The sequence below is a fragment of the Dendrobates tinctorius genome, unplaced genomic scaffold, assembly GCF_039654945.1.
Source record: "Dendrobates tinctorius isolate UK_male_01 unplaced genomic scaffold, ASM3965494v1 ptg000239l, whole genome shotgun sequence".
In the NCBI taxonomy this organism is placed as follows: domain Eukaryota; kingdom Metazoa; phylum Chordata; class Amphibia; order Anura; family Dendrobatidae; genus Dendrobates; species Dendrobates tinctorius.
The window spans coordinates 447579-475000 of record NW_027361906.1 but is presented as its reverse complement, the minus strand read 5'-3'; the positions used below and the strand labels follow the sequence as shown (position 1 = coordinate 475000).

At 48.2% G+C, this 27422-nt stretch overlaps 1 protein-coding gene across 3 annotated transcripts in view; it reads left to right on the top strand.

Annotated features, from left to right (window-relative positions):
• BROX (BRO1 domain and CAAX motif containing) overlaps window positions 1-27077 on the top strand; it is a 27199-nt gene extending 122 nt beyond the window's left edge. The window contains exons 1-13 of one of the 3 annotated variants that reach the window (XM_073556782.1): window positions 1-244; window positions 8623-8760; window positions 9094-9200; window positions 9794-9890; window positions 12138-12233; window positions 12959-13031; window positions 13670-13775; window positions 17828-17917; window positions 18354-18439; window positions 19335-19416; window positions 20101-20251; window positions 21175-21334; window positions 25020-27077. The exon at window positions 1-244 is cut by the window's left edge and continues 70 nt beyond it. In XM_073556782.1, coding sequence (XP_073412883.1) covers window positions 8660-8760; window positions 9094-9200; window positions 9794-9890; window positions 12138-12233; window positions 12959-13031; window positions 13670-13775; window positions 17828-17917; window positions 18354-18439; window positions 19335-19416; window positions 20101-20251; window positions 21175-21334; window positions 25020-25106 — 1236 coding nt within the window. In that variant the 5' untranslated portion in view covers window positions 1-244; window positions 8623-8659 and the 3' untranslated portion in view covers window positions 25107-27077. The remainder of the gene's footprint in view (window positions 245-8622; window positions 8761-9093; window positions 9201-9793; window positions 9891-12137; window positions 12234-12958; window positions 13032-13669; window positions 13776-17827; window positions 17918-18353; window positions 18440-19334; window positions 19417-20100; window positions 20252-21174; window positions 21335-25019) is intronic. The other 2 variants (XM_073556781.1, XM_073556783.1) reach the window with 2 other exon arrangements.
• The last annotated feature ends 345 nt before the right edge of the window (window positions 27078-27422 follow it).

Here is a 27422-nt window from a genome sequence, read left to right as displayed (position 1 = left end):
CCCCCCGCAGTGGTGGCCGCTCGTCAGGTGGAGACTTCCTCTAGTGTCACAGCCAGGAAGAAGCCTGGAGAGTGTGAGGGGAGTCTGCGAGAGCACTGGGGGCTACACGGGGCCAACTGATAGCGCTGCCTGCTGTGGTGAGTGCGACCTCATACGTGTGCCGGAGCCCTACAGGCACACAGCACGGCCACCTGTAGACAAGCCCCAGAAAGCCTGTTCCTGCACCCGGGCGAGTCATTGGCAGGTATCAGGGAATGCTGGGAGTTGTAGTGTTTACACCAGCATAGTGAGACGTCTGACGCCCCCCATCTCCGCCGTCTGACGCCCCCCATCTCCGCCGTCTGACGCCCCCCTTCTCCGCCGTCTGACGCCCCCCATCTCCGCCGTCTGACGCCCCCCATCTCCGCCGTCTGACGCCCCCCATCTCCGCCGTCTGACGCCCCCCATCTCCGCCGTCTGACGCCCCCCTTCTCCGCCGTCTGACGCCCCCCTTCTCCGCCGTCTGACGCCCCCCATCTCCGCCGTCTGACGCCCCCCATCTCCGCCGTCTGACGCCCCCCATCTCCGCCGTCTGACGCCCCCCTTCTCCGCCGTCTGACGCCCCCCTTCTCCGCCGTCTGACGCCCCCCCTTTTCCGCCGTCTGACGCCCCCCCCTTTTCCGCCGGCTGACGCCCCCCCTTTTCCGCCGTCTGACGCCCCCCCCTTTTCCGCCGTCTGACGCCCCCCCTTTTCCGCCGTCTGACGCCCCCCCTTTTCCGCCGTCTGACGCCCCCCCTTTTCCGCCGTCTGACGCCCCCCCTTTTCCGCCGTCTGACGCCCCCCCTTTTCCGCCGGCTGACGCCCCCCCTTTTCCGCCGGCTGACGCCCCCTCCTCCGCCAGCGTTTTTTTTTAATTATTCTAGTGGTGCAAAAAAAAAAATTGGGGGAGTTGTCGCCATTTTCTACAACCCGTAAAATGTTTATTTTTCATCCGATGGAGCCGTGTGATGGTTTATTTTTTGCGGTGCCAGACGACATTTTTTTAGAGCCGTCTTGGGATAGATGTGACTTTTTTGATTGCTTATTACAGCATTTTTTGTGGCATTGTGGCAACGCAAAAAAATGTAATTTTGGCGTTCTTGAGTTCTTTCCGTTTACGATCCGCCTGTGATTGTTACGTCACCTGCCGGGTATAGGGTGGGCTCGCTTCATGAGGCCGCTTCCAACGTGCGCCGTATATATATGGCGCATGTCGTGAAAGGGTTAAACACCTGGTATGAAATGCTAAAAACATGGCTGATCTCTTCCAAAAACAGCAACTCGCCCGTACGTAGGCCGTCTATGGGAATGCTGATGGCCTCTAGTCACTTCTTGCAGCTAGCCATGTGGTTCGAATCCGCTTTAAAGGGGTTGTCCAGTCTAAATTGAGCCTATCCAGTGGGTGCGGTCTCGCTCTATACAAGTGTATGGAGCAAGGCCTTGACCACTAGACAGGCACTGACTGGGACTAGACATAGCGCATACATCACCGCCGTTCCCGGATCAGAAACCGGCGGATCCTCGCAGCACACAGGGCGTGTGCTGGGGGTCTGCAGTCACACAGAGTGACTGCAGACTTTTCATTTTAGACCAGACAACCCCTTTAAAGCAAATCTGTCATGGACTTTACAATATAAACTGTATGGAGTATTAAATGGATCACTTGGACCTGATTCAGCCGGTGAAAATCCTTGTCAGAATGGCTGTCTAATCCTTTATGAAAGTTGAAACGTCTAATCTCCATCCACCTTGCCTGAGTAATTGCTCCTCAGTGTCCTTCCTCCCTGCTGCTGAATCTCCGCCCACCTAGCCTGATTGACAGCTCCGCCATGTCCCTCCTCTCTCTCACCTCTCAATAGAAGTCACTGCTGTCAGTCAGTCCGGGGGCAGAGACTGAATAAACTTAGACCCGTGAGCTTCCTCTTTAGTTGGACTTCTAAAATGCTCATTTTCCATTTTCTGTTTTTCACAGTAAGTACACCAGCTTCATCAAGTTGCAGAGGTTTATGTAATAATAATGCATTGTGAACCCTGGTGACAGATCCGCTTTCAGTGAGTAACGACTGGCTCGTGGCCGTGGCGCCCACTGTTGTGTGACTTTATTTCCGTAGGCGTGTTGTATAAGGTTCCATCGTCCGATGTGATAAGTGGCGGATTTCATGACCTGGTAATGATTTTCTTGGCATTGATTTGTTATTACAAATCTTTTCTATAATTAACCAGCGATGACATCACACGGTCACATGCCGAGTACAGCTCACACATTGCACACCGCGCCCTGAGCCGTGATGCTGATCCTCACGTGACCTCCGATATCTGATCCCTCTGCTGTGAATTAGATGTAGCTGAGCTAGACAAGTTTGGTGTATTTCTCCTTCCCTCTGCGTCTTTATGTGAAGGCATTTCTTGCTCTGTTCTCGCTGAGTGGACGTTATGTATTCTCCGTGGTGAGGTGGATCCTCGAAGCCCCTGTTCCGGATGAGCACGGACAGGTGGCACCGCTGCGGCAAGACGATTGAGTCGGGGTGGATTGATACGCTTGTGGTTTGGGCAGCATGAATCAAGTGACAGGTTCCCTTTAAACCCCCTTTTTCTCATTATCGGTAGGGGGTCCCATCGATGATACATATAGCAATCTCAGTCTGAAGGACTTGTGGATGGTAATGTTGACTCAGCATAGTGTGGTGCCACTTATCAGAAGAAACTATCCAGATCTGGTCTGACTAATGGATGGTGACGTTTCGGTGTGTATTCTTTAGTTGCATCCAGTGCCGCATTCAGAATTCTGCGGATAGGTTACCTTCTGCAGTGTACGAATATCCTGGGGGGCATGTAATGTGCAGACCCTGAAGCAGCAGGGCAGTCAGTGAGATGTGCACTTAGTGTCTTCGTATTACATTAATAACGGCTTAGAATAAGTAGTAATTGCCTGTATGAGCACCGCAGATACCAGCATCTGGGGCAGCCTCATCATTGGTGTCTGTGGATGGAGATGCCAGAGCGCAGGACGGCCTCGTCACCGGCATCTGGGGATGGAGATCCCAGAGCGCAGGACGGCCTCATCATTGGTGTCTGTGGATGGAGATCCCAGAGCGCAGGACGGCCTCATCATTGGTGTCTGTGGATGGAGATGCCAGAGCGCAGGACGGCCTCGTCACCGGCATCTGGGGATGGAGATCCCAGAGCGCAGGACGGCCTCATCATTGGTGTCTGAGGATGTAGATGCCAGAGCGCAGGACGGCCTCGTCACCGGCATCTGGGAATCAAGATGCCAGAGCGCAGGATGGCCTCGTCACCGGAATCTGGGGATCAAGATGCCAGAGCGCAGGACGGCCTCATCATTGGTGTCTGAGGATGTAGATGCCAGAGCGCAGGACGGCCTCGTCACCGGCATCTGGGGATCAAGATGCCAGAGCGCAGGATGGCCTCGTCACCGGAATCTGGGGATCAAGATGCCAGAGCGCAGGACGGCCTCATCATTGGTGTCTGAGGATGTAGATGCCAGAGCGCAGGACGGCCTCGTCACCGGCATCTGGGGATCAAGATGCCAGAGCGCAGGATGGCCTCGTCACCGGAATCTGGGGATCAAGATGCCAGAGCGCAGGACGGCCTCATCATTGGTGTCTGAGGATGTAGATGCCAGAGCGCAGGATGGCCTCGTCACCGGCATCTGGGGATCAAGATGCCAGAGCGCAGGATGGCCTCATCACCGGAATCTGGGGATCAAGATGCCAGAGCGCAGGACGGCCTCATCATTGGTGTCTGAGGATGGAGATGCCAGAGCACAGGACGGCCTAGTCACCGGCATCTGGGGATCGAGATGTCAGAGCGCAGGACGGCCTCATCATTGGTGTCTGAGGATTGAGATCCCAGAGCGCAGGATGGCCTCGTCACCGGTTTCTGGGAGTGGAGATCCCAGAGCGCGGGGTAACCTCGTCACTAGTGTCTGGGGATAGAGATGTCAGCGCGCGGGGCGGCCTCATCATTGGTGTCTGAGGATGTAGATGCCAGATCGCAGGGCGGCCTCGTCACCAACGTCTGGGGATGGAGATGCCAGAGCACAGGGCGGCCTCATCACCGGTTTCTGGGAGTGGAGATCCCAGAGCGTGGGGCGGCCGCGTCACCGGCGTCTGGGGGTGGAGATGCCAGAACCCAGGGTGACCTCGTCAGCGGTGTCTGTGGGTGGAGATCCTAGAGCACGGGCAGGCCTCGTCACCGGTGTCTGGGGTGGAGATGCCAGAACCCGGGGTGACCTCGTCAATGGTGTCTGGGGGTGGAGATGCCAGAACCCAGGGTGACCTCGTCACCGGTGTCTGTGGGTGGAGATCCCAGAGCACGGGCAGGCCTCGTCACCGGTGTCTGGGGATGGAGATGCCAGAGCGCGGGGTGACCTCATCACTGATGTCTTGGGATTCAGTTGGCGTGGTCACTTTTTCAGGACTTCCTGTTCAGGTTACATAATTGGTCCTAGAGGGACCGGATTTTCAAGTTTGACTTCACTTCGTTTCCTTATACAGAATTTCTTGATGCTCATTTGTTTAACTCTTAATGCTCCAAGTGCTCATCCCGATCTCACCTGAGCCTCTTCTTACCCAGCCTCCTTGGTAAACGCTGACACATGTTTAGCCAAAGTTGTGTAAGCATTCTGTAATGCTGTAGATAAGCCCCCAATGTAACCTGAAAGATAATAAAAAAGAGTTAGATTATACTCACCGGGGGGGGGGGGGGGGGGGGGGGGGGGGCGGTCCAGTCCGATGGGTGTCTCCGTCCCATCCGGCGCCTTCCATCTTCATATGATGATGTCCTCCTCCTTGCTTCTCCCTCGGCTCCTGCGCAGGCATACTTTATCGGCCCTGTTGAGGGCAGAGCAGAAAACTGCAGTGCGCAGGCACCGGACCTCTGACCTTTCGCGGCGCCTGCGCACTGCAGTACTTTACTCTGCCCTCAACAGGGCAGATAAAGTACGCCGGAGCCGAGGGAGAAGCAAGGAGGAGGACATCATCATATGAAGATGGGGGGTGCCGGACCGCGACACCCACCGCCCCCCGGTGAGTATAAGCTAACTCGTTTTTCTTATCTTTCAGGTTTCATCGGGGGCTTATCTACAGCATTACAGAATGCTGTACATAAGTCCCTGATGGCGGTAGCCGCATCTTATAGGGCTAAAATGGGGTGACAGATTCCCTTTAACTATTGCCGTGCGGGCCCGGCAATAGAGTAACTGAACCTGCGTCCTGGACGCAGGCTGTTACTTGACCGGCAGAATTCTGCCGCTGGAGACAGGGCAGTGGGGCCCGATGGGTAGAGGTGACGGGGCCCGATGCGGGCCCCCTCTGCTGTTCAAACCCCATACGCCAGTCAGGGCAGTAATGCCCTTATGGCCGCCCTTACTGCTCTCTTGTAATTTTGGTCGACCGGCCACTTCTGGGAAGCTTCACCACTGTTCCTTGGCTGCCACTGTGGTTCACTGGAGTCCTAAAGCTTTGGAAATAGCTTCTCAACCTTTTCCAGACTGATAAATCTCAATTACTTTGTTTCTCATTTGTTCATGAATTTCCTTGGATCCGTGGCATGGTGTCTAGCTTTTGAGGATCTTTTGGTCTGCTTCACTTTGTCAGACAGGTCCTATTTAAGGTGTGGCATTAATCAGGACTGTGTGTGGCTAGGGAATGTGAAGGCAGCTTTCAAAAGATGTGATAAACCATAGTTAATTTTTGTTTTAAGGCAGAGGGACAATCACTTTTTCACACAGAGCCCTGTAGGTTTGGATTTCTTTTTCCTTTACTAATAATAAAGGCCTTCATTTAAAAACTGTGTTTAGTGTTTCCTTGTGTTATCTTTGTCTAATATTTACATTTGTTTGGTGATCTGAAACATTTAAGTGGGTCAAACATGGGAAAGAATCGGAAATCAGGAAGGGGGCGAACACTTTTTCACACCACTGTTTATATTCTTTGTGGCTGTTGAAAAAAGGCAACAGAATTACACAACATCATTCATTCTGTACGAAGGGGAGAACAATTAATGGCAAGAGGTTTGTACAGTATTAATCATTGGTCAGTGATAATCCTGCCTGTCTTCTCTTCTACAGTTCAGTAATCATCCTAGCTGTTTTGTCTCCAGCAGTTCAGTGCTAGCAAATCACTGATAATCCTGCTCTTCTTGTACAGCTCCAGCAGTTCAGTGATCATTCTACCTGTCTTGTCTCCAGCAAATCACTGATTGTCCTGCCCATCTCCAGCATCCCGGTGATAATCCTGTTTATCTTCTTGCCAAGAAATCACTGATAGTCGTGCTCTTCTTTTCTCCAACAGTTCAGTGATTATCTTGCCTGCCTAGTCTCTTTCAGTTCACTGATCATTCTGCCTCTCTTGTATCCAGCAGTTCAGTGGTAATCCTGCCTATCTACCTCACTTCCCCCAGCAAATCATTAATAATCCTGCCTGTGTTGTCTCCAGATGTTCGGTGATCATCCTGCCTGTCTTGTCTCCAGCTGTTTAATGATCATCCTGCCTGTCTTGTCTCCAGCTGTTTAATGATCATCCTGCCTGTCTTGTCTCCAGATGTTGTGGTTATCCTGCCTGCCTCTCTAGCTGTTCAGTGATCTTCCTGCCTGTCTTGTCTCCAGCTGTTCAGTGATCATCCTGCCTGTCTTGTCTCCAGATGTTTAATGATCATCCTGCCTGTCTTGTCTCCAGATGTTTAATGATCATCCTGCCTGTCTTGTCTCCAGATGTTTAATGATCATCCTGCCTGTCTTGTCTCCAGATGTCTAATCATCATCCTGCCTGTCTTGTCTCCAGATGTTTAATGATCATTCTGCCTGTCTTGTCTCCAGATGTTTAATGATCATTCTGCCTGTCTTGTCTCCAGATGTTTAATTATCATCCTGCCTGTCTTGTCTCCAGATGTTTAATGATCATCTTGCCTGTCTTGTCTCCAGATGTTTAATGATCATCCTGCCTGTGTCGTCTCCAGATGTTCAGTGATCTTCCTGCCTGTCTTGTCTCCAGATGTTTAATGATCATCCTGCCTGTCTTGTCTCCAGCTGGTCAGTGATCATCCTGCCTGTCTTGTCTCCAGCTGTTTAATGATCATCCTGCCTGTCTTGTCTCCAGATGTTCAATGATCATCCTGCCTGTGTCGTCTCCAGATGTTCAGTGATCTTCCCGCCTGTCTTGTCTCCAGATGTTCAGTGATCTTCCTGCCTGTCTTGTCTCCAGCTGTTTAATGATCATCCTGCCTGTCTTGTCTCCAGATGTTGTGATTAGCCTGCCTGCCTCTAGCCGTTCAGTGATCTTCCTGTCTGTCTTGATTCCAGCTGTTCAGTGATCATCCTGCCTGTCTTGTCTCCAGATGTTTAATGATCATCCTGCCTGTCTTGTCTCCAGATGTTTAATGATCATCCTGCCTGTCTTGTCTCCAGATGTTGTGATTATCCTGCATGTCTCTCTAGCTGTTCAGTGATCTTCCTGCCTGTCTTGTCTCCAGCTGTTCAGTGATCTTCCTGCCTGTGTCGTCTCCAGCTGTTCAGTGATCATCCTGCCTGTCTTGTCTCCAGCAGTTCGGTGATCATCCTGCCTGTGTCGTCTCCAGATGTTCAGTGATCATCCTGCCTGCCTCCTCTCTAGCTGTTTAGTGATCATCCTGCCTGTCTTGTCTCCAGCAGTACAGTAGACTAGTGAGGATGTGATGATCTTTTGCACTATTGACCAGGGGGACACATTTGATATTTCACAGGATTAACATTACAGATTTTATGGTCACTTCAAGGAAAGCTAGTGAAGGTCAATAATGGCATGTGACAGCGATGACCGGGGCCTCTCTGTTCTCCATGACTTTTTAATTTATAATATTTCTGTCCTTTTCTTATTTCTCATGTGACGTCTGAATAATAATCTGCTTCCGTACAGTCATTGACATTCCCGGCCCCAAAACACAAGACTCGGGCGTACAAGCAGCGGAGGATGAATACGACTTTGTGCCGGATCCTGTAATAATTCATTTGGGAGGATTACAGTAATGACATTGTCTGCGCCGTACCCAGGACCTCCGCACAGTCATGTGTCCTGCCCACTGTGATCACTAACGCCCGCCTCCCCCCCCCCCGTAGACAATGGCGCCCTCACATCTATAGAATGCAGTCAATAGAGGGGGTGACAGTGGGAAATCTTAGGCTTTTCCAAAAAGCTTTGAAATACATTTTCTTTCAATTTGTTCCTTCTGGTTACTGGGGGGTCTTTTCTTTGTCAGGGAAAGCTGACATCCCGTCTGGTTGTGCTGGGGGTGATGTGCTTGGCCATTGCTGTGGCCATATTGGCTTTCTGCTGGCCTTCCAAAAACGAAAATAATGGCCCAGTTGGCTCCTAACTTCTCACCGCCATTTTTTTATGCCTGACTTTGCAACACCTAAAGTAGTTCACAGACTTGTAGTAAAATCCGTGGTAGCTCCCCGTTCAGACTGGCGATCTGTGGCCAGCTCTGGCCCTGTATGGCGGAGTCTTCGCTCATTCCTCTCCACTTTTGTTTTATCACTGCATTGTTAGATGACACTGCCGCCGCCGCTGTGATTGACTCCCTCTTTCTAACACATCTTCTTTCAGGAGAATCGCACTTTGATAAAGGAACAATCATCCCAAAATGACCCACTGGTTTCATCGTAACCCACTCAAGGCCACCGCGCCGGTCTCCTTTAACTTCTATGGCGTCGCCTCCACCCCTGCAGCTTCAAAGATGTGCAGGTGAGAAAAAAAAGTCACAGGTCAATACCCCACCTACCATAATAAGGTTTTGATTTGCTATCACTTTACAAAAAGAGAATATAAAAAGTTCTTACTGCCACCACTAGAGGGAGCTCAACGCATAACACTTATCCAGTGGACTCGCATCTGTATGCAGGGAGCTCCCTCTAGTGGTGACCGCAGGCAAGACAGAATGTTATCATGTGCCTCTATGGCTTTTTAAATAGATTTTGCAAACTCAAAAAAAAAAAAAAAAAGGACCGACCCTATAGAAATACATATTATCAGCATGTCAGTGAATTACTGGCTGATATAATTTAACTTATTTTCTAGCGATTTACGGACGAGCAGAGCGCGACTGCTGGAACTATTCACAGACTCCACCTGTAACCCGGAGATGATGAAGAACACCTCAGACGCCTACTTCTCCCTGCTACTGGGTGAGTGGAGAAAGGGGGACAATGGTTATTCTTTTAGGAATTCAATTTTGTGCTGAAAAAAAATCTTTAAAAATAAAAAAGCAAAATCAATTCCTTTTTTTTTTTTTTTTTTTTTTGCATTTTAAATTCTTTTTTTCTTTTAAATTACGTGATTTTTTTTTGTTTCCTTTTGACCTGTGCGATTACGGTGATACCAAATACGTATGCACATTTCATGGGGGGGGGAAGAGTAGGGTCTGGCATTGTAGCCCCAGTTACAGGGGAAATCCGCCTCAGAGCTGATGTGGGACTGCTAGGATCTGATTGACTGGGGCAGGAGGGTCCGTTACTGCTTCCTGTACTCGTTCAGCACAGTGCGTACAGCTATCAAGAAGGCAGAGAAGGTAATTAACCATCTCTGTCTTCTGCATGGGGAGTCTGGCTGTGTCTGACATCTTCCTTGCTCCAGCAGTCATGAGAATCAGCAGATCTGAGATGACGACATTCTAAAGCATCTTTGCAGACTTATATGCGGAACGCTTTGATTTTGTTGAACACTTGGTGATCCTTAGAGGAAAAAGCAATGTTTTGGTTCTTTTTTCTTGGTCATTTAGGCTTCATTAATGCGTTGGACGGAGGAACTCAAGACAATAAACTGCGATACATCCAGAACTTCAAGTGGACAGACACCCTGCAGGGCAGCGTGCCAAGGTACATTATGCATCATGTCTGACGTATCCAGAGGATGGTGCTTGAGGAGACTGGGCGAAATAAGTATTGCACACGTCACCAATTTTCTAAGTACCGTATTTTTCGGATTATAGGACGCACTTTTTCTTCCCCCAGATTTGGAGGGGAAATGGGGATGTGTCTTATAATGCAGATATACCTTACCAGCCAAGGTGGAGCAGGATCCCAGGGTCGCTGCTGGAGGAGGCAAGAGTGGAGCGTTGCTGCAGGCAGGGATGAGAGGGTGTTCGGATGTGTGGAGTGCTGCTGCGGGTGTCCGGTGCTGCTGGGGGATCTGCCGACATTTTGTGAAAGGCCAGAGCCCCCGCAGTTACATGGTTTCCGTGCGGTGGACTCTGGGGAAAATGGCTGCCGGGGGCGGCGCATGCGCAGATGGAGATCTCGGCATCAAGATCTCTGGAGATGAGATCTCAGCGCTGGCGGCCATTTTCCCGAAGTCCACCACGTAGGAAACCATGTAACTGCGGGGGCTCTGGCCTTTCACAAAATGTCAGCAGAGGTCCTGCAGCACCGAACACCCGCAGCAGCACTCCACACATCCGAACACCCCCTCAACCCAGCCTGCGGCCTACAGCAATGCTCCACTTTTGCCTCCTCCAGCAGCGACTCTGGGACCCCGCTTCACCGCAGCCACCACCCCCAGTAAGCAATAAGACGCATGGATTATAAGAAGCACCACCATTTTGTTTAAAAAGTTTTTTTCCTATTTTTCTCTTTGGAGTGTGTCTTATAATCCGCAGAGTGTTATAATCCGAAAAATACGGTAAATTTATTTCTACAGGTGCTATTGAAATTCTCACCAGCTGTCAGTAACAACCCATCCAATCCACACAGGCAAAGAAATCAAGTCATAGATGTCCATAAATTAAGTGTAATAATGAGAAATGACACAGGTAAAAGTATTGAAAATGCTTGAACCTGCTGTTTGTTCAGCAATGGAGTCTTGCGTGGTGAGCATGCATACAAGTCATGGAGGTTGTGTGGGGAGCGTACATACAAGTCATGGAGGTTGTGTTGTGAGTGTAAATACAGGCCATGGAGGTTGTGTGGGGAGCGTACATACAAGTCATGGAGGTTGTGTGGGGAGCGTACATACAAGTCATGGAGGTTGTGTGGGGAGCGTACATACAAGTCTTGGAGGTTGTGTGGGGAGCGTACATACAAGTCATGGAGGTTGTGTTGTGAGTGTACATACAAGTCATGGAGGTTGTGTTGTGAGTGTACATACAAGTCATGGAGGTTGTGTGGGGAGCGTACATACAAGTCATGGAGGTTGTGTTGTTAGTGTACATACAAGTCATGGAGGTTGTGTGGGGAGCGTACATACAAGTCATGGACGTTGTGTTGTGAGTGTACATACAAGTCATGGAGGTTGTGTGGGGAGCGTACATACAAGTCATGGAGGTTGTGTTGTGAGTGTACATACAAGTCATGGAGGTTGACTGCATTGCTAAGGCTATGTTCCCACTATGGGCTTTTGATGAGTTTTTGCAGATTTTCTGCACCCATTAATTAAAATAGGTTACTTGCATTTTTTTCAAAAATACGCAGTGTAAAAAAAACCGTCAGAATATAGCCTCCTTGTTGTTTGTTTGTTTTTTTTTAAACAACAATTGTACCTGCTGATTCCGGGTCTCCACAGGTGGTCCCTGGCTCTTGTAGAACTCTTCTGATGATTCTTTTCACTCCTCTGTCTGAAATCTTGCGGGGAGCACCTGGTCCTGGCTGGTTTATAGTGAATTGACGTTCTCTCCCCATTTCAGTGGAACCTTCAGTAGTTTAGAAATTCTTCTGTAACCATTGCCATCAGTTTGTTTTGCAACAATAAGGTTGTGAAGGTCTTAAGACAGCTCACGGAGTTTACCTATCGTGACATGTTTCTTGTGTGGCACCTTTGTAAGGAGACACCTTTTTATAGGCATCAGTTGAACCAGCTGATATTTGTCACTAAGTGGCAGGATTGCTCTCTAATTACTGATAGATTTCAGCTGGTGTCATTACTTTCTTTGGCGTTATGCTCCTCTTTCCTCATATGTTCAGTACTTTTCCCTGTGTCATGTCTCATTATTACACATAATGTATGGACATCTATGGATGGTTTCTTTGCTTGTGTGGATGGGATGGGTTGTTACCGACATGTACTATACTGTGTCCTCCTCAGGGTGTACTTACTTAGGTTCTGTTATTGTTTTTTTGTACCTTTTGCAGTGCCCAACAAGACGCTGTTTTCGAGTTGATCTCGATGGGTTTTAACCTGGGTCTTTGGTACAGTAAATTTGCATCCCGGCTGGCTGGGAAGGAGGAGTGAGTACTATCCGCGCTTCTGTGGCCATGAATCACTGACACGTTGTTGTGGAATAATGGATTCTAAAAGTAATTTTTTTCTGTTTTTTTTTGCCTATCGGCACCATGTCACCGTATCCACCAATCATCAATTACTTACATTTTTTTTCCCACCACTGTTGTTAATGCTCTAGTACATCTATAAAAAAAAAACCCAAACAAACCCTGTCGTTTTGTGCACACATCTCTTTGCAGACCTATGTGTCTCCATGGTTACGGATCCTGTGTGTTGTGATCTTGCAGTCAGCCCACCATACATATTAGATAAATCTTGGGTCCTAGACTGAGTCCCGCTTGCTCATACAGACGGGCAGCCCCAGTATCTCCTCTCCCGCCTGTGGCGGACAGTCGCATTACTAGTCTACAGTAACTGGACATCTTGTCTGTCAGTCTCTCGACCGCTGCCGCCAATCGCTGACGTCTGTAGTGACCTTTGCATATTTGGCAGCTGCGTCCAGTGATTGGCTGCAGTGGTCAGTTGACTGATCAGTGGTCCCTGATGACATCCTGCCTGAGTAACGTGGCGGTACTGAATAGGTGGGGGATTTTTTACTTATTTTTTTTTTTAAATTCCCTACTTTTGGATCAATTTTGTATAAACTCTGAGACCCCCGTTACCATGAGAGGACCCCCTGGCCTTGCACCGCTCGTGCCGTCCGTCCGTGACGTGACTTGATGTCTTTCAGCATTACAGAAACTGAGGCCAAAGAAGTTCACAAGAGTCTGAAGATCGCGGCGGGGATTTTCAGCCACCTCAAGGTAAAGTGCAACCTCGTACTCCTCCCCGAAAACCCAAAAGTTCTCAGACCTGTTATAAATCACTATTATGGGATCACTTCATGGTCTGTGGCAAAAAGATTAAAGTAGCTTTTTGTAAGTACAGAACCCATAATGCCGGTGTGCACTGGCGGCCATGAATGCCCCCCCAAAACAGCGGGAGCCGGGGACCAGCTCTGCCCTACATCTCAGCTGCCAATCTTCTAGGAAAAGGGAAAATCCCCCTGTGTGATCCCACGTGCCGAACCTCACTGTCCCCACACATTCGCTGCATCACCCCCGACACATAATCGGGATTTAGGAGCGCAGCCGTCATCATACATCACAAGTTCCAACATCGATAGTTCTGCAGATCTTGGACCCCTAAATAGACCCCAGATCAGGCCCCTAAAAGCCTCAAAAGACACAGGTCAGCAATCATTTCATAGCTGACACCCCCACAGATCACTAAAATGGGGGTCATAATTAAAAAAGATGCAGCATAGTGGCCGCAGCACAAGACCCACACGGCGCGTCAGACGTGTTATCCACCCAAAAACTCTCCATGGCCTGTCACTGCTGATAATGGAGCCTTCGCCGGACGGCCCCGGTGTGAACCTCTCTTACCTCTGTGCTTTTAGGAGACGCACATTCCAAAACTCATCACCCCGGTAGAGAAAGGACGGGATTTTGAAAGTCGGGTGATCGACGCTTATATCATCCAGTGCCAGGCGGAAGCACAGGAAGGTACGGTGGTCCTAGTCATGTATGAGAAGGACTAAGCCCCCCATTACTGTAAATAGAACGTGTATTATGAGGTTCTGCAACAGCTGAGGTGTATTATGGGGTTCTGCAGCAGATGAGGTGTATTATGGGGTTCTGCAGCAGCTGAGGTGTATTATGAGGTTCTGCAGCAGATGAGGTGTATTATGAGGTTCTGCAGCAGATGAGGTGTATTATGAGGTTCTGCAGCAGCTGAGGTGTATTATGAGGTTCTGCAGCAGATGAGGTGTATTATGGGGTTCTGCAGCAGCTGAGGTGTATTATGGGGTTCTGCAGCAGATGAGGTGTATTATGAGGTTCTGCAGCAGCTGAGGTGTATTATGGGGTTCTGCAGCAGATGAGGTGTATTATGGGGTTCTGCAGCAGATGAGGTGTATTATGAGGTTCTGCAGCAGCTGAGGTGTATTATGAGGTTCTGCAGCAGCTGAGGTGTATTATGGGGTTCTGCAGCAGCTGAGGTGTATTATGAGGTTCTGCAGCAGCTGAGGTGTATTATGAGGTTCTGCAGCAGCTGAGGTGTATTATGAGGTTCTGCAGCAGATGAGGTGTATTATGAGGTTCTCCAGCAGCTGAGGTGTATTATGAGGTTCTGCAGCAGATGAGGTGTATTATGGGGTTCTGCAGCAGCTGAGGTGTATTATGGGGTTCTGCAGCAGATGAGGTGTATTATGAGGTTCTGCAGCAGCTGAGGTGTATTATGGGGTTCTGCAGCAGATGAGGTGTATTATGGGGTTCTGCAGCAGATGAGGTGTATTATGAGGTTCTGCAGCAGATGAGGTGTATTATGAGGTTCTGCAGCAGCTGAGGTGTATTATGGGGTTCTGCAGCAGCTGAGGTGTATTATGAGGTTCTGCAGCAGCTGAGGTGTATTATGAGGTTCTGCAGCAGCTGAGGTGTATTATGGGGTTCTGCAGCAGATGAGGTGTATTATGGGGTTCTGCAGCAGATGAGGTGTATTATGGGGTTCTGCAGCAGATGAGGTGTATTATGGGGTTCTGCAGCAGCTGAGGTGTATTATGAGGTTCTGCAGCAGCTGGGTTTATTATGGGGTTCTGCAGCAGCTGAGGTGTATTATGGGGTTCTGCAGCAGCTGAGGTGTATTATGAGGTTCTGCAGCAGCTGAGGTGTATTATGGGGTTCTGCAGCAGAGGAGGTGTATTATGATGTTCTGCAGCAGCTGAGGTGTATTATGAGGTTCTGCAGCAGCTGAGATGTATTATGAGGTTCTGCAGCAGCTGAGGTGTATTATGAGGTTCTGCAGCAGCTGAGGTGTATTATGAGGTTCTGCAGCAGATGAGGTGTATTATGGGGTTCTGCAGCAGATGAGGTGTATTATGGGGTTCTGCAGCAGATGAGGTGTATTATGGGGTTCTGCAGCAGATGAGGTGTATTATGAGGTTCTGCAGCAGCTGAGGTGTATTATGAGGTTCTGCAGCAGCTGAGGTGTATTATGAGGTTCTGCAGCAGCTGAGGTGTATTATGAGGTTCTGCAGCAGATGAGGTGTATTATGAGGTTCTGCAGCAGATGAGGTGTATTATGAGGTTCTGCAGCAGCTGAGGTGTATTATGGGGTTCTGCAGCAGATGAGGTGTATTATGAGGTTCTGCAGCAGCTGAGGTGTATTATGAGGTTCTGCAGCAGCTGAGGTGTATTATGAGGTTCTGCAGCAGATGAGGTGTATTATGAGGTTCTGCAGAATATGAGGTGTATTATGAGGTTCTGCAGCAGATGAGGTGTATTATGAGGTTCTGCAGCAGATGAGGTGTATTATGAGGTTCTGCAGCAGATGAGGTGTATTATGAGGTTCTGCAGCAGATGAGGTGTATTATGAGGTTCTGCAGCAGATGAGGTGTATTATGAGGTTCTGCAGCAGATGAGGTGTATTATGAGGTTCTGCAGCAGATGAGGTGTATTATGGGGTTCTGCAGCAGATGAGGTGTATTATGAGGTTCTGCAGCAGATGAGGTGTATTATGAGGTTCTGCAGCAGATGAGGTGTATTATGAGGTTTTGCAGCAGCTGAGGTGTATTATGAGGTTCTGCAGCAGATGAGGTGTATTATGAGGTTCTGCAGCAGATGAGGTGTATTATGAGGTTCTGCAGCAGATGAGGTGTATTATGAGGTTCTGCAGCAGATGAGGTGTATTATGAGGTTCTGCAGCAGATGAGGTGTATTATGAGGTTCTGCAGCAGATGAGGTGTATTATGAGGTTCTGCAGCAGATGAGGTGTATTATGGGGTTCTGCAGAAGATGAGGTGTATTATGAGGTTCTGCAGAAGATGAGGTGTATTATGGGGTTCTGCAGCAGCTGAGGTGTAATATGAGGTTCTGCAGCAGATGAGGTGTATTATGAGGTTCTGCAGCAGATGAGGTGTATTATGAGGTTTTGCAGCAGCTGAGGTGTATTATGAGGTTCTGCAGCAGATGAGGTGTATTAATGAGGTTCTGCAGCAGCCGAGGTGTATTAATGAGGTTCTGCAGCAGCTGAGGTGTAATATGAGGTTCTGCAGCAGATGAGGTGTATTATGAGGTTCTGCAGCAGATGAGGTGTATTATGAGGTTTTGCAGCAGCTGAGGTGTATTATGAGGTTCTGCAGCAGATGAGGTGTATTATGAGGTTCTGCAGCAGATGAGGTGTATTAATGAGGTTCTGCAGCAGCCGAGGTGTATTAATGAGGTTCTGCAGCAGCTGAGGTGTAATATGAGGTTCTGCAGCAGATGAGGTGTATTATGAGGTTCTGCAGCAGATGAGGTGTATTATGAGGTTTTGCAGCAGCTGAGGTGTATTATGAGGTTCTGCAGCAGATGAGGTGTATTATGAGGTTCTGCAGCAGCCGAGGTGTATTAATGAGGTTCTGCAGCAGCTGAGGTGTAATATGAGGTTCTGCAGCAGATGAGGTGTATTATGAGGTTTTGCAGCAGCTGAGGTGTATTATGAGGTTCTGCAGCAGATGAGGTGTATTATGAGGTTTTGCAGCAGCTGAGGTGTATTATGATGTTCTGCAGCAGCCGAGGTGTATTAATGAGGTTCTGCAGCAGCCGAGGTGTATTAATGAGGTTCTGCAGCAGCTGAGGTGTATTATGAGGTTCTGCAGCAGCTGAGGTGTAATATGAGGTTCTGCAGCAGATGAGATGTATTATGAGGTTCTGCAGCAGCCGAGGTGTATTATGAGGTTCTGCAGCAGCTGAGGTGTGTATTATGAGGTTCTGCAGCAGCTGAGGTGTATTATGAGGTTCTGCAGAAGATGAGGTGTAATATGAGGTTCTGCAGCAGATGAGGTGTATTATGGGGTTCTGCAGCAGCCGAGGTGTATTATGAGGTTCTGCAGCAGCTGAGGTGTGTATTATGAGGTTCTGCAGCAGCTGAGGTGTATTATGAGGTTCTGCAGCAGCCGAGGTGTATTATGAGGTTCTGCAGCAGCTGAGGTGTGTGTTATGAGGTTCTGCAGCAGCTGAGGTGTATTATGGGGTTCTGCAGCAGCCGAGGTGTATTATGAGGTTCTGCAGCAGCTGAGGTGTGTATTATGAGGTTCTGCAGCAGCTGAGGTGTATTATGAGGTTCTGCAGCAGCCGAGGTGTATTATGAGGTTCTGCAGCAGCCGAGGTGTATTATGAGGTTCTGCAGCAGCCGAGGTGTATTATGAGGTTCTGCAGCAGCTGAGGTGTGTGTTATGAGGTTCTGCAGCAGCTGAGGTGTATTATGAGGTTCTGCAGCAGCCGAGGTGTATTATGAGGTTCTGCAGCAGCCGAGGTGTATTATGAGGTTCTGCAGCAGCTGAGGTGTGTGTTATGAGGTTCTGCAGCAGCTGAGGTGTATTGTGAGGTTCTGCAGCAGCTGAGGTGTGTATTATGAGGTTCTGCAGCAGCTGAGGTGTATTGTGAGGTTCTGCAGCAGCTGAGGTGTGTATTATGAGGTTCTGCAGCAGCTGAGGTGTATTGTGAGGTTCTGCAGCAGATTGTGACATACTATTACCCTAGCACTATGTGTAGTCCTTTTTTTTTTTTCTCCTGGGCAGTGACCATAGCTCGGGCGATCGAGCTGAAGCACAACCCCGGTCTGATCGCGGCTTTGGCCTATGAAACCGCAAATTACTACCAGAGAGTCGGTGAGTGTTCTCGCGTTTCCTCCCCTGTCTGAGGGTCACCCTATAGAGCGGAGTTAATGGTGGCAGCACCATCAGGTCCTGCAGAGGAGCCGCGCTGAGCGCTGCCGCTTACTACGTCTGTTCCCAGAGTGTCCACTAGAGGGCGACAGTCTTTAACACCTACATTCAGCGCAGGAACATGCAGTATGTACGGACATAACTTTGGGGGCACCTCTAAGACGCCCGCTATTACCAGGGAGCCCTGCCTGTGACTGGATTAATGGCCGAATATGAGTGCTAAGCTGTTTTCTCTGGTGTTACTCATTAGTAGGAAGAGTCAAAGCACAATATAGAGAGGAACCTGGGGGTCCTTATTCTTGGTCTCAGTGGGGGGTCCTGGTGTCCAGATCCCCCGTCTTTAAAGTGAACGTTTTCCTCTATTTCCCTCCGTTTTTAGATCACACCCTTTCCAGCCTGGACCCGGCGTATATCGCAAAGTGGAGGAGTTATACCCAGCTGAAGATGTGCTTCTATATGGCTTATGTAAGTGCACGCCCCGCACTACAGGGGGCGCTATCGACCTACAACTCGCACATGAATTTATCTCTTTCTATCCCCTTCTTTCAAGAATTATAACTTTTTTTTACATTTTTCTGTCCACATCGCAGTAGGAGGGCCATGGATGGAGCCGTGAGGGCACGGTCATTAGCACCATTTTGGGGGAACGTGCGAAGTTTTGATAATTACCGCTTCTAATGATTGACAGGTGTTATTTAAAAGAGTAATCCCATCTTCAAGATCCTATCCCAATATGCAGTAGGTGTAATAATATTAGTAAGTACCTCCAATTAGATATTAGTCTAGTTCTCCTGATTCACTGTGTCACTTACCTCGTGCAGGGCATTGCAGTAGCAGGTATCCACGGTTACGTCCACTCACAGTGACAGTTGCCGTATCTATGCATACTTAACCTACTGCAATGTCCTGCACATGAGGTAAGTGATATAGGTTATCAGGAGAACTATACTGCATTTATAATTGAAGATATTTGCTAATATTATAATTATTACACCTACTATATATTGGGATACGATCTTGGAGACGGGGAATACCCCTTTAAGTGGTTACACAGCTGTGATTGGAGCTAGTTCTGGTCGCTGCTCTTAGCCTCAGGTACTAGCTGTATTACACAGCCGACACCTGCCCAGTATGGCGCATGCTCAGCTGTACACCTGCAACCTGACATGTGATGTTCATCGAGGGGTTAAGTGACATCTTTACTTGTGTCCCCCCCCGTCTGATGTGTCACATATGACGGGGATCAGCGGGGACGTGGGGGTCCGTCGGCATCACATAGCCTGATTGGTCGGGGGGGGTGTTATATTGTGTACACTCTGCATATCGCACCTTGGTTATTACTCACCGCTGCCCCCTACAGGCTTTCTGCTATCACGGTCAGACTCTACTAGCAAGCGACAAGTGTGGGGAAGCAATCCGGTCCCTGCAGGAATCCGAGAAATGTAAGTCCATACTTGTGTGGGTCTGATAAGCCAGTGGCGGAGAGATACGCGGCGTCCAGACAGCCCCGATGCCGCTTATCTCCAGGTGACAAATCTGATAGATGGGGGGGATCCGACTGCTGGGATGGCCCAAGTCCTTCGTGTAAATGGAGCGCTAGCGCACATCATCGACCACTACACTGACAGTCCTATAAAAGTCTATGGACTGATGGTCGAGTGTGCGGTCACACACAGGGGACTTCGGGACCCCCGTTCTGTTCATGGCCGCAGCATTGTACATTTATCGCCTATTCTGTAGGTAGGTGATGGCTTTAGAGAGAGAAAAAAAGATTATTTTGTAAAAATTGAAGTGGCGCCCCTTATTTCCAAGACACCCTGTCATCTGCTCATATTGAGGAACTATTAGAACAGAGCGGATTATCCAAAGCTGACAGCCCTTTATTCAAATGCTCTGATCAGGCCAATCCAAATCCATCCCCTTCTGTCCCCCCCTCTCGCAGCATTCAGTCTGAGGGTGAGAGTGAGACTTCAGCCGCATCCCCCTCCTTCCCCCCCTTTTTTTTTTATTTATATGCAAGCAGTTCTGGGGACAGTGATGTTGGGTACATCGATGGTTCTAGTGATCATAAATCGTGTTATAAATGAAAATGAAGGGTTTGGGTCATTGTTCTTTTCTTTGTTTAGTTTATGGCAAGGCTGAGGCTTTATGTAAGGAGTATGGTCAAACCAAAGGAGCAGGAACCACAGCAAAGCCCTCGGGGCACATCTTCTTCAGGAAACTGGGAACACAAGTAAAGAACACGCTCGAGAAATGTCAGCGGGAAAATGGATTCATGTAAGTCACAGGTTTCATGGAGAATAACTCCGAAAGTCTCTCCCCTCCAGGACAAAAGACAGCGATGGCATCAGATGCCCCTTGGTAGAGGAAGGCGGCGATGGCATCAGATGCCCCTTGGTACAAGAAGGCGGTGATGGCATCAGATGCCCCTTGGTAGAGGAAGGCGGCGATGGCATCAGATGCCCCTTGGTAGAGGAAGGCGGCGATGGCATCAGATGCCCCTTGGTACGAGAAGGCGGCGATGGCATCACATGCCCCTTGGTACGGGAAGGTGGTGATGGCATCAGATGTCCCTTGGTACGAGAAGGCGGCGATGGCATCAGATGCCCCTTGGTACGGGAAGGCGGCGATGGTATCAGATGCCCCTTGGTACGGGAAGGCGACGATGGTATCAGATGCCCCTTGGTACGGGAAGGCGGCGATGGTATCAGATGCCCCTTGGTACGGGAAGGCGGTGATGGCATCAGATGCCCCTTGGTACGGGAAGGCGGCGATGGCATCAGATGCCCCTTGGTACGGGAAGGCGGCGATGGCATCGGATGCCCCTTGGTACGAGAAGGCGGTGATGGCATCAGATGCCCCTTGGTAGAGGAAGGCGGCGATGGCATCAGATGCCCCTTGGTACAAGAAGGCGGCGATGGCATCAGATGCCCCTTGGTACGGGAAGGCGGCGATGGTATCAGATGCCCCTTGGTACGGGAAGGCGGCGATGGTATCAGATGCCCCTTGGTACGGGAAGGCGGCGATGGCATCAGATGCCCCTTGGTACGGGAAGGCGGCGATGGTATCAGATGCCCCTCGGTACGGGAAGGCAGAGATGGCATCAGATGCCCCTCGGTACAGGAAGGCAGAGATGGTATCTGATGCCCCTCGGTACAAGCTGCCAATGTCAACAAAACAATATTCATTGTGTCTTTCAGTTACTTCCAGAAGGTTCCTCCGGAGGCGCCAGAATTGGAGCTAAAGGCAAATTACGGTCTGGTGCAGCCCGTACCTTTTGAGTTGCCAGCTATGAGCCCACAATGGACCCTGGAGACGCAGGCAGGATTCGACCTTACGAAGAGGCCAAAAGACGACAGTGTAAGACCCCGGCTCTTATCTGATCTGTGCCTTGTAGTTCACCACAGGTTGTTCCCTGGTTTGTACATCACTCTGTAGCGGCAGGTCACCCTTCATCCCCGTCTCCCCAATGCTGATGTACATCTTCCCAGAGCCAGAACTGTCACATTTTGCCTTTGGTATGGCCATATGAGGGCAGGGCTTGTTCTTTGGATGACCAGATATAATTTTGAAAACCACAGTGTAACTTATCTTAAAGGTCTGTCCACATTGACCCCCTCCTCTGAACTATCTATATGCGCATGTCGCTCGTCATTATACCTACAGTTGTGGCCAAAAGTATTGACACCCCTGCAATTCTGTCATATGATACTCAGTTTCTTCCTGAAAATGATTGCAAACACAAATTCTTTGGTATTATTATCTTCATTTAATTTGTCTTAAATGAAAAAACACAAAAAGAATCGTCCTAAAGCCAAATTGGATATAATTCCACACCAAACATAAAAAAGAGGGTGGACAAAAGTATTGGCACTGTGCGAAAAATCCTGTGATGCTTCTCTAATTTGTGTAACTAACAGCACCTGTAACTTACCTGTGGCACCTAACAGGTGTTGGCAATAACTAAATCACACTTGCAGCCAGTTGACATGGATTAAAGTTGACTCAACCTCTGTCCTGTGTCCTTGTGTGTACCACATTGAGCATGGAGAAAAGAAAGAAGACCAAAGAACTGTCTGAGGACTTGAGAAACCAAAGTGTGAGGAAGCATGAGCAATCTCAAGGCTACAAGTCCATCTCCAAAGACCTGAATGTTCCTGTGTCTACCGTGCGCAGTGTCATCAAGAAGTTTAAAGCCCATGACACTGTGGCTAACCTCCCTAGATGCGGACGGAAAAGAAAAATTGACAAGAGATTTCAACGCAAGATTGTGCGGATGTTGGATGAAGAACCTCCACTAACATCCAAACAAGTTCAAGCTGCCCTGCAGTCCGAGGGTACTACAGTGTCAACCCGTACTATCCATCGGCATCTGAATGAAAAGGGACTGTATGTAGGAGACCCAGGAAGACCCCACTTCTTACCCCGAGACATAAAAAAGCCAGGCTGGAGTTTGCCAAAACTTACCTGAAAAAGCCTAAAACGTTTTGGAAGAATGTTCTCTGGTCAGATGAGACAAAAGTAGAGCTTTTTGGGCAAAGGCATCAACATAGAGTTTACAGGAGAAAAAAAGAGGCATTCAAAGAAAAAAACACGGTCCCTACAGTCAAACATGGCGCAGGTTCCCTGATGTTTTGGGGTTGCTTTGCTGCCTCTGGCACTGGACTGCTTGACCATGTGCATGGCATTATGAAGTCTGAAGACTACCAACAAATTTTGCAGCATAATGTAGGGCCCAGTGTGAGAAAGCTGGGTCTCCCTCAGAGGTCATGGGTCTTCCAGCAGGACAATGACCCAAAACACACTTCAAAAAGCACTAGAAAATGGTTTGAGAGAAAGCACTGGAGACTTCTTAGGTGGCCAGCAATGAGTCCAGACCTGAATCCCATATAACACCTGTGGAGAGATCTAAAAATGGCAGTTTGGAGAAGGCACCCTTCTAATATCAGGGACCTGGAGCAGTTTGCCAAAGAAGAATGGTCTAAAATTCCAGCAGAGCATTGTAAGAAACTCATTGATGGTTACTGGAAGTGGTTGGTCGCAGTTATTTTGGCTAAAGGTTGTGCAACCAAGTATTAGGCTGAGGGTGCCAATACTTTTGTCTGGCCCATTTTTGGAGTTTAGTGTGAAATGATCAATGTTTTGCTTTTAGCTTCATTCTCTTTTGTGTTTTTTCATTTAAAGGGAATCTGTCACCCCTTTTTTGAGATTTCATATAATGATATCATTCAATTGTGTGTCACATAAGGATTCTCTTAGGACTTTTGCTTCCTCCTGACCCCGCACCTTTCATGCATAAATACCTTTTTTATATTGGTTCAGATGTATGTAAACTGCCGCTCTCCGGTCCGCTGGGCGGGGCTTATTCACCTGCTCCCCCCTTCATGTCTTGCTCTACGCATTTCTTCTTGTGTAGAGCAAGACAGGGAGGGGAGGAGCAGGTGAATAAGCCCCGCCCATCGGACCGGACAGCGGCAGTTTACATACATCTGAACCAATATAAAAAAGGTATTTATGCATGAAAGGTGCGGGGTCAGGAGGAAGCAAAAGTCCTAAGAGAATCCTTATGTGACACACAATTGAATGATATCATTATATGAAATCTCAAAAAAGGGTGACAGATTCCCTTTAAGACAAATTAAATGAAGATAATAATACCAAAGAATTTGTGTTTGCAATCATTTTCAGGAAGAAACTGAGTATTATCTGATAGAATTGCAGGGGTGTCAATACTTTTGGCCACAACTGTAGCTAGAAATTCTGTTCCTCTGAGAAATTGCCGTTTGAATCAATATTCAAATGAAACTGAAGTGCTTTCGGCATGTGAAAGCACTTCAGAGTTTCTGCTCATTCCAGCTCTAATCTCATGCTTTTTGCTTGATGAACAATTCCTTGTCTTGATGTGAAAAAGCCAAGAAGCTGTCAGTCAAACAGAAGGCAGTGCTGCCCATGGATTAGAGCAGTGGGGAGAGCAGAAACTCTGAAGTGCTTTCACACACTGAAAGCACTTCAGCTTCAGTTGAATATTGATTCAAACTGCAATTTCTTAGTAATGGAGAAATAGGCTGGCCTTGTAAAGGTATGGATAGACGGCAGTATGCGGCTCTATATTATATATGCTCGTGTAAGGAGCGAGCGTAGGATCTGAATTTACATACATAGAAGGGGTCGTCATATCTCAGGAGCAAAAGAAAGACCACTCTGCGGTAGAACAGAAAGCTTAGGAAATGGTCCCTGATAAATTAATAGTGAGAACACATATAAAAACTTTCTAATATATCTCATCAGAGAAATGTGCTTCTTCTCCACTTATGAGCCACTTATTATATTTCCCCTGTCTACTGAATTCATCAGTCTAGAAACACTGCTGAAATCTGTCTTGTTCAGATAGGGCAGACTGATTGTTCACTGAGGGATCAGATCACCGCTGCCTATTGATGTGTATGGAGAAGGGAGGTTGAGGAGCAGCGTTTGAGGCTTAAAAATCCTGCCAATGATTTGTTTTTAAGTTTCCTATCTTAGAGCTGTATTCACAGCTACACTGCTCAGTGCCGATGTATAATGTCCTCCATGCTGCTGCTTTTTAAACACTTGTTATGTGGAGACAGTAGAACAGGAATCTCTTGGGGTGTGTGTGTATAGGGCACATCATAGCAGCTACTTTACACCCACCAGCTCAGAGACAACTGAAAAGTACAGACAGAGCGTGTAGAGGAAGAACTGGTGAAAATGCAGGGTACATGTCATCTAACTGTCAGAAATTGTTATTCCTCGTGTACACACATGACTGCTTATTCTTATCAGTCACCTGACATGACAATCTGCAGCTCTGCCTCATGTTATGTCCCAGTAAAAACCTCCGGATGCCTTCTTTTGTATATTTTTTTTTTTTTTCAGTGAGTGCAAAGATTTCGAGACATTAAATACAATGTATTAGACAAAAGTTTTCTGTCTTTGCATATACAATAGATTAGCGGTAAAAAGTGAAAGCGACAGATCCTCGAGGTTGGGTAAAATTTAATATTGACATTTCCTCATGCTCCAGGCCAAACCGAAGAAAGAAGAAGAGGTGAAGCCCATGAAGGAACCGGACATAAAGCCCCAGAAGGACAGCGGCTGTCAGATCTCCTAATCCACCCGAGGATCCGCTACCGTCATTACACGCCAGAATCCAGGACCTTTCATGACGAGTTCCCGGTCTTTTACTACTAGAGGTGAAGAGATCCAATCACTAGATCACAAAAGGACAACCCTCATTTTTTATTTACTGGATATAGGACTTGGACACGTCTCATCCCTCCAGTGCTGGGAATAGATAAGCACCTTACCTAATAAATGGGTGTTCCTCTCCTCCTGGGGGCATGCACCTCTCTAGTCAGAACGGACAGGTCTCAAACCATAAACCCTTCACTAACCTCATTTTAGCAGCTTACACATAACACACTGTGTGTAATTACAATCAATACCAAATGAGGGCAGGCTCTGTAGACTGCATGGTTACAGTCGGACCCCTCAGCGTTCCTGACAAGTCTACTCTGGTAAACTCGGTAGCCTCATTTCTTAGTATCATGTAGCCCCTGAAAAATTTATAAAATCTGTCTTGCTCAGACAAGACCGACTGCCAATGCTTTTATGTAATTATATGTCTTATCCCAGAGCTGGATTCACAGCTGCACTGCTCAGTATTTCTGTATAATGTCCTCCATGCTGCTGCTGCTGATTTTAAAAATTTGCTACATAGAGACCGGAGAGCAGGAATCGTTCATGTCTGTGTGTGCCGTGTATGGGAGACTTCCTAGCAGCTAGTCTCTTTTCCTGTAGGACTACATTGAAAAAATGGGTGTTAGAGATGGGTGGATCGAGTCGTGGAACCTTGGTAAATCAGCCAGGTCAGGAGGCTCCCGAATTTTTAACATTCTGGGATCCTCGGTGCGGCTCTTGATTAGCCAGTCTGGTATGGTGAACAGATGACGCCCCACCAGCCCTGGTTAATCAAAAACCGCACTGGTTATCCCGGAAGGTAAGAGATTCGCGAGTTTCCTGACCAAGAGCCAGAGACTACTCACCAAGCAGATAGACCAGGAGGAATATCAGAGGAACCACACATTGCAGCATTCTGAGAAAAGCTGCCTTAAAATTGACGTAATTGGGATGAATGGGCCTTTTAGGGGTCAGATGATCACATACGATGGATGGTGCGACAGGGTGCAACTCATTCACTACTGAAGAGGTCCTACGGCAATAACTCTACAACCATAGACGATGTGCTCACAATCGCTCCCCCCCCGTACACTTCTTTCCGTGCTCGGCCAAGGGCTCTGCATTCAGATGCCCTTCCACCTCCCCTCATACACATGCATGCTCAGTTTGCTCAAGCACGCATGTTCGCTGAACTGGGAGAGGGAACTTAGGTGCTGTGAAACTCCTCTTGTGACTACTTATCTTCCTAGAAACCTAAGGGATCAAGCGGTAAAATTTATAATGCCCGACCCTTGTCACCATCTGTCAGGGGGAAGGACCAGACTGGAGGACCCATGCGGATTTAATAGTCGGCCGATCCACATAAAACAGGCAAATTTGGGCAACTTTTGTGTTTAGGGGTCTTAAAAGGGTGGTCCCAACTTGGCCAGTAATCTCCTACATTGAGAACAGGCCACTGCGATGGATTCTAGCCGGCCGCCACTCCACTCATTGACTATAGGGCTCCCGGGGATAGCGGAGCACTTGGCGGTCTTCAGCAGGCCCATAGACCATGAATAGGGCGGAGATACGTATGAGCAGTCACTGTTCTATTCTAAAGGGGCATTTCGGAGCCTCGTTTTGGGGACTTGTGGGGGTCCGATCTGTGCAACGACAGATCCAGCAGACTTCATCTGTCGGGAGGATGGATGTGATACGTACGGCGCAGTCTCCTTTTATTGCTGTGTATGTATGTAACGCCTTGTGTGTATATAGAGTATATATGTATACAGCAGTGCACGCAGGTATCCCCTGTATATATAGAAGTATATACAATGACTTGACGTCACGTCTGGAGAATATTTGAGCTGTTTTTTTCTGGTATAGAAGGTAATATAAATAATAAATCTTTACTTACAATTAATGGCGTCTAAAGGATGTGACTTTCTAATCACAGCCGTGGTGTAAGGCCTGGTATGCTCCATTCACTCCTTCACTGCTTTTCTGTTAACACTCAGGATGTAAGATCTCACATTATTTACTGCCACCCCATGGTCTATACAGTATATATACTCTGCATCATGAAAAGTGCATCTAAAGGCAAAACTCCATCAGAGAGCAGAACGTGACACCATATCAGCTAAGCCATTGTGGTTTTCCAGCTATTACTTGATGTAATTGGCAGAATTATGAATGCAGCTCTGGAAGTGATTATAAACCGCCACTTTGGTCTGTACGATATCAATAATTTGCAAACCACAATTTATAG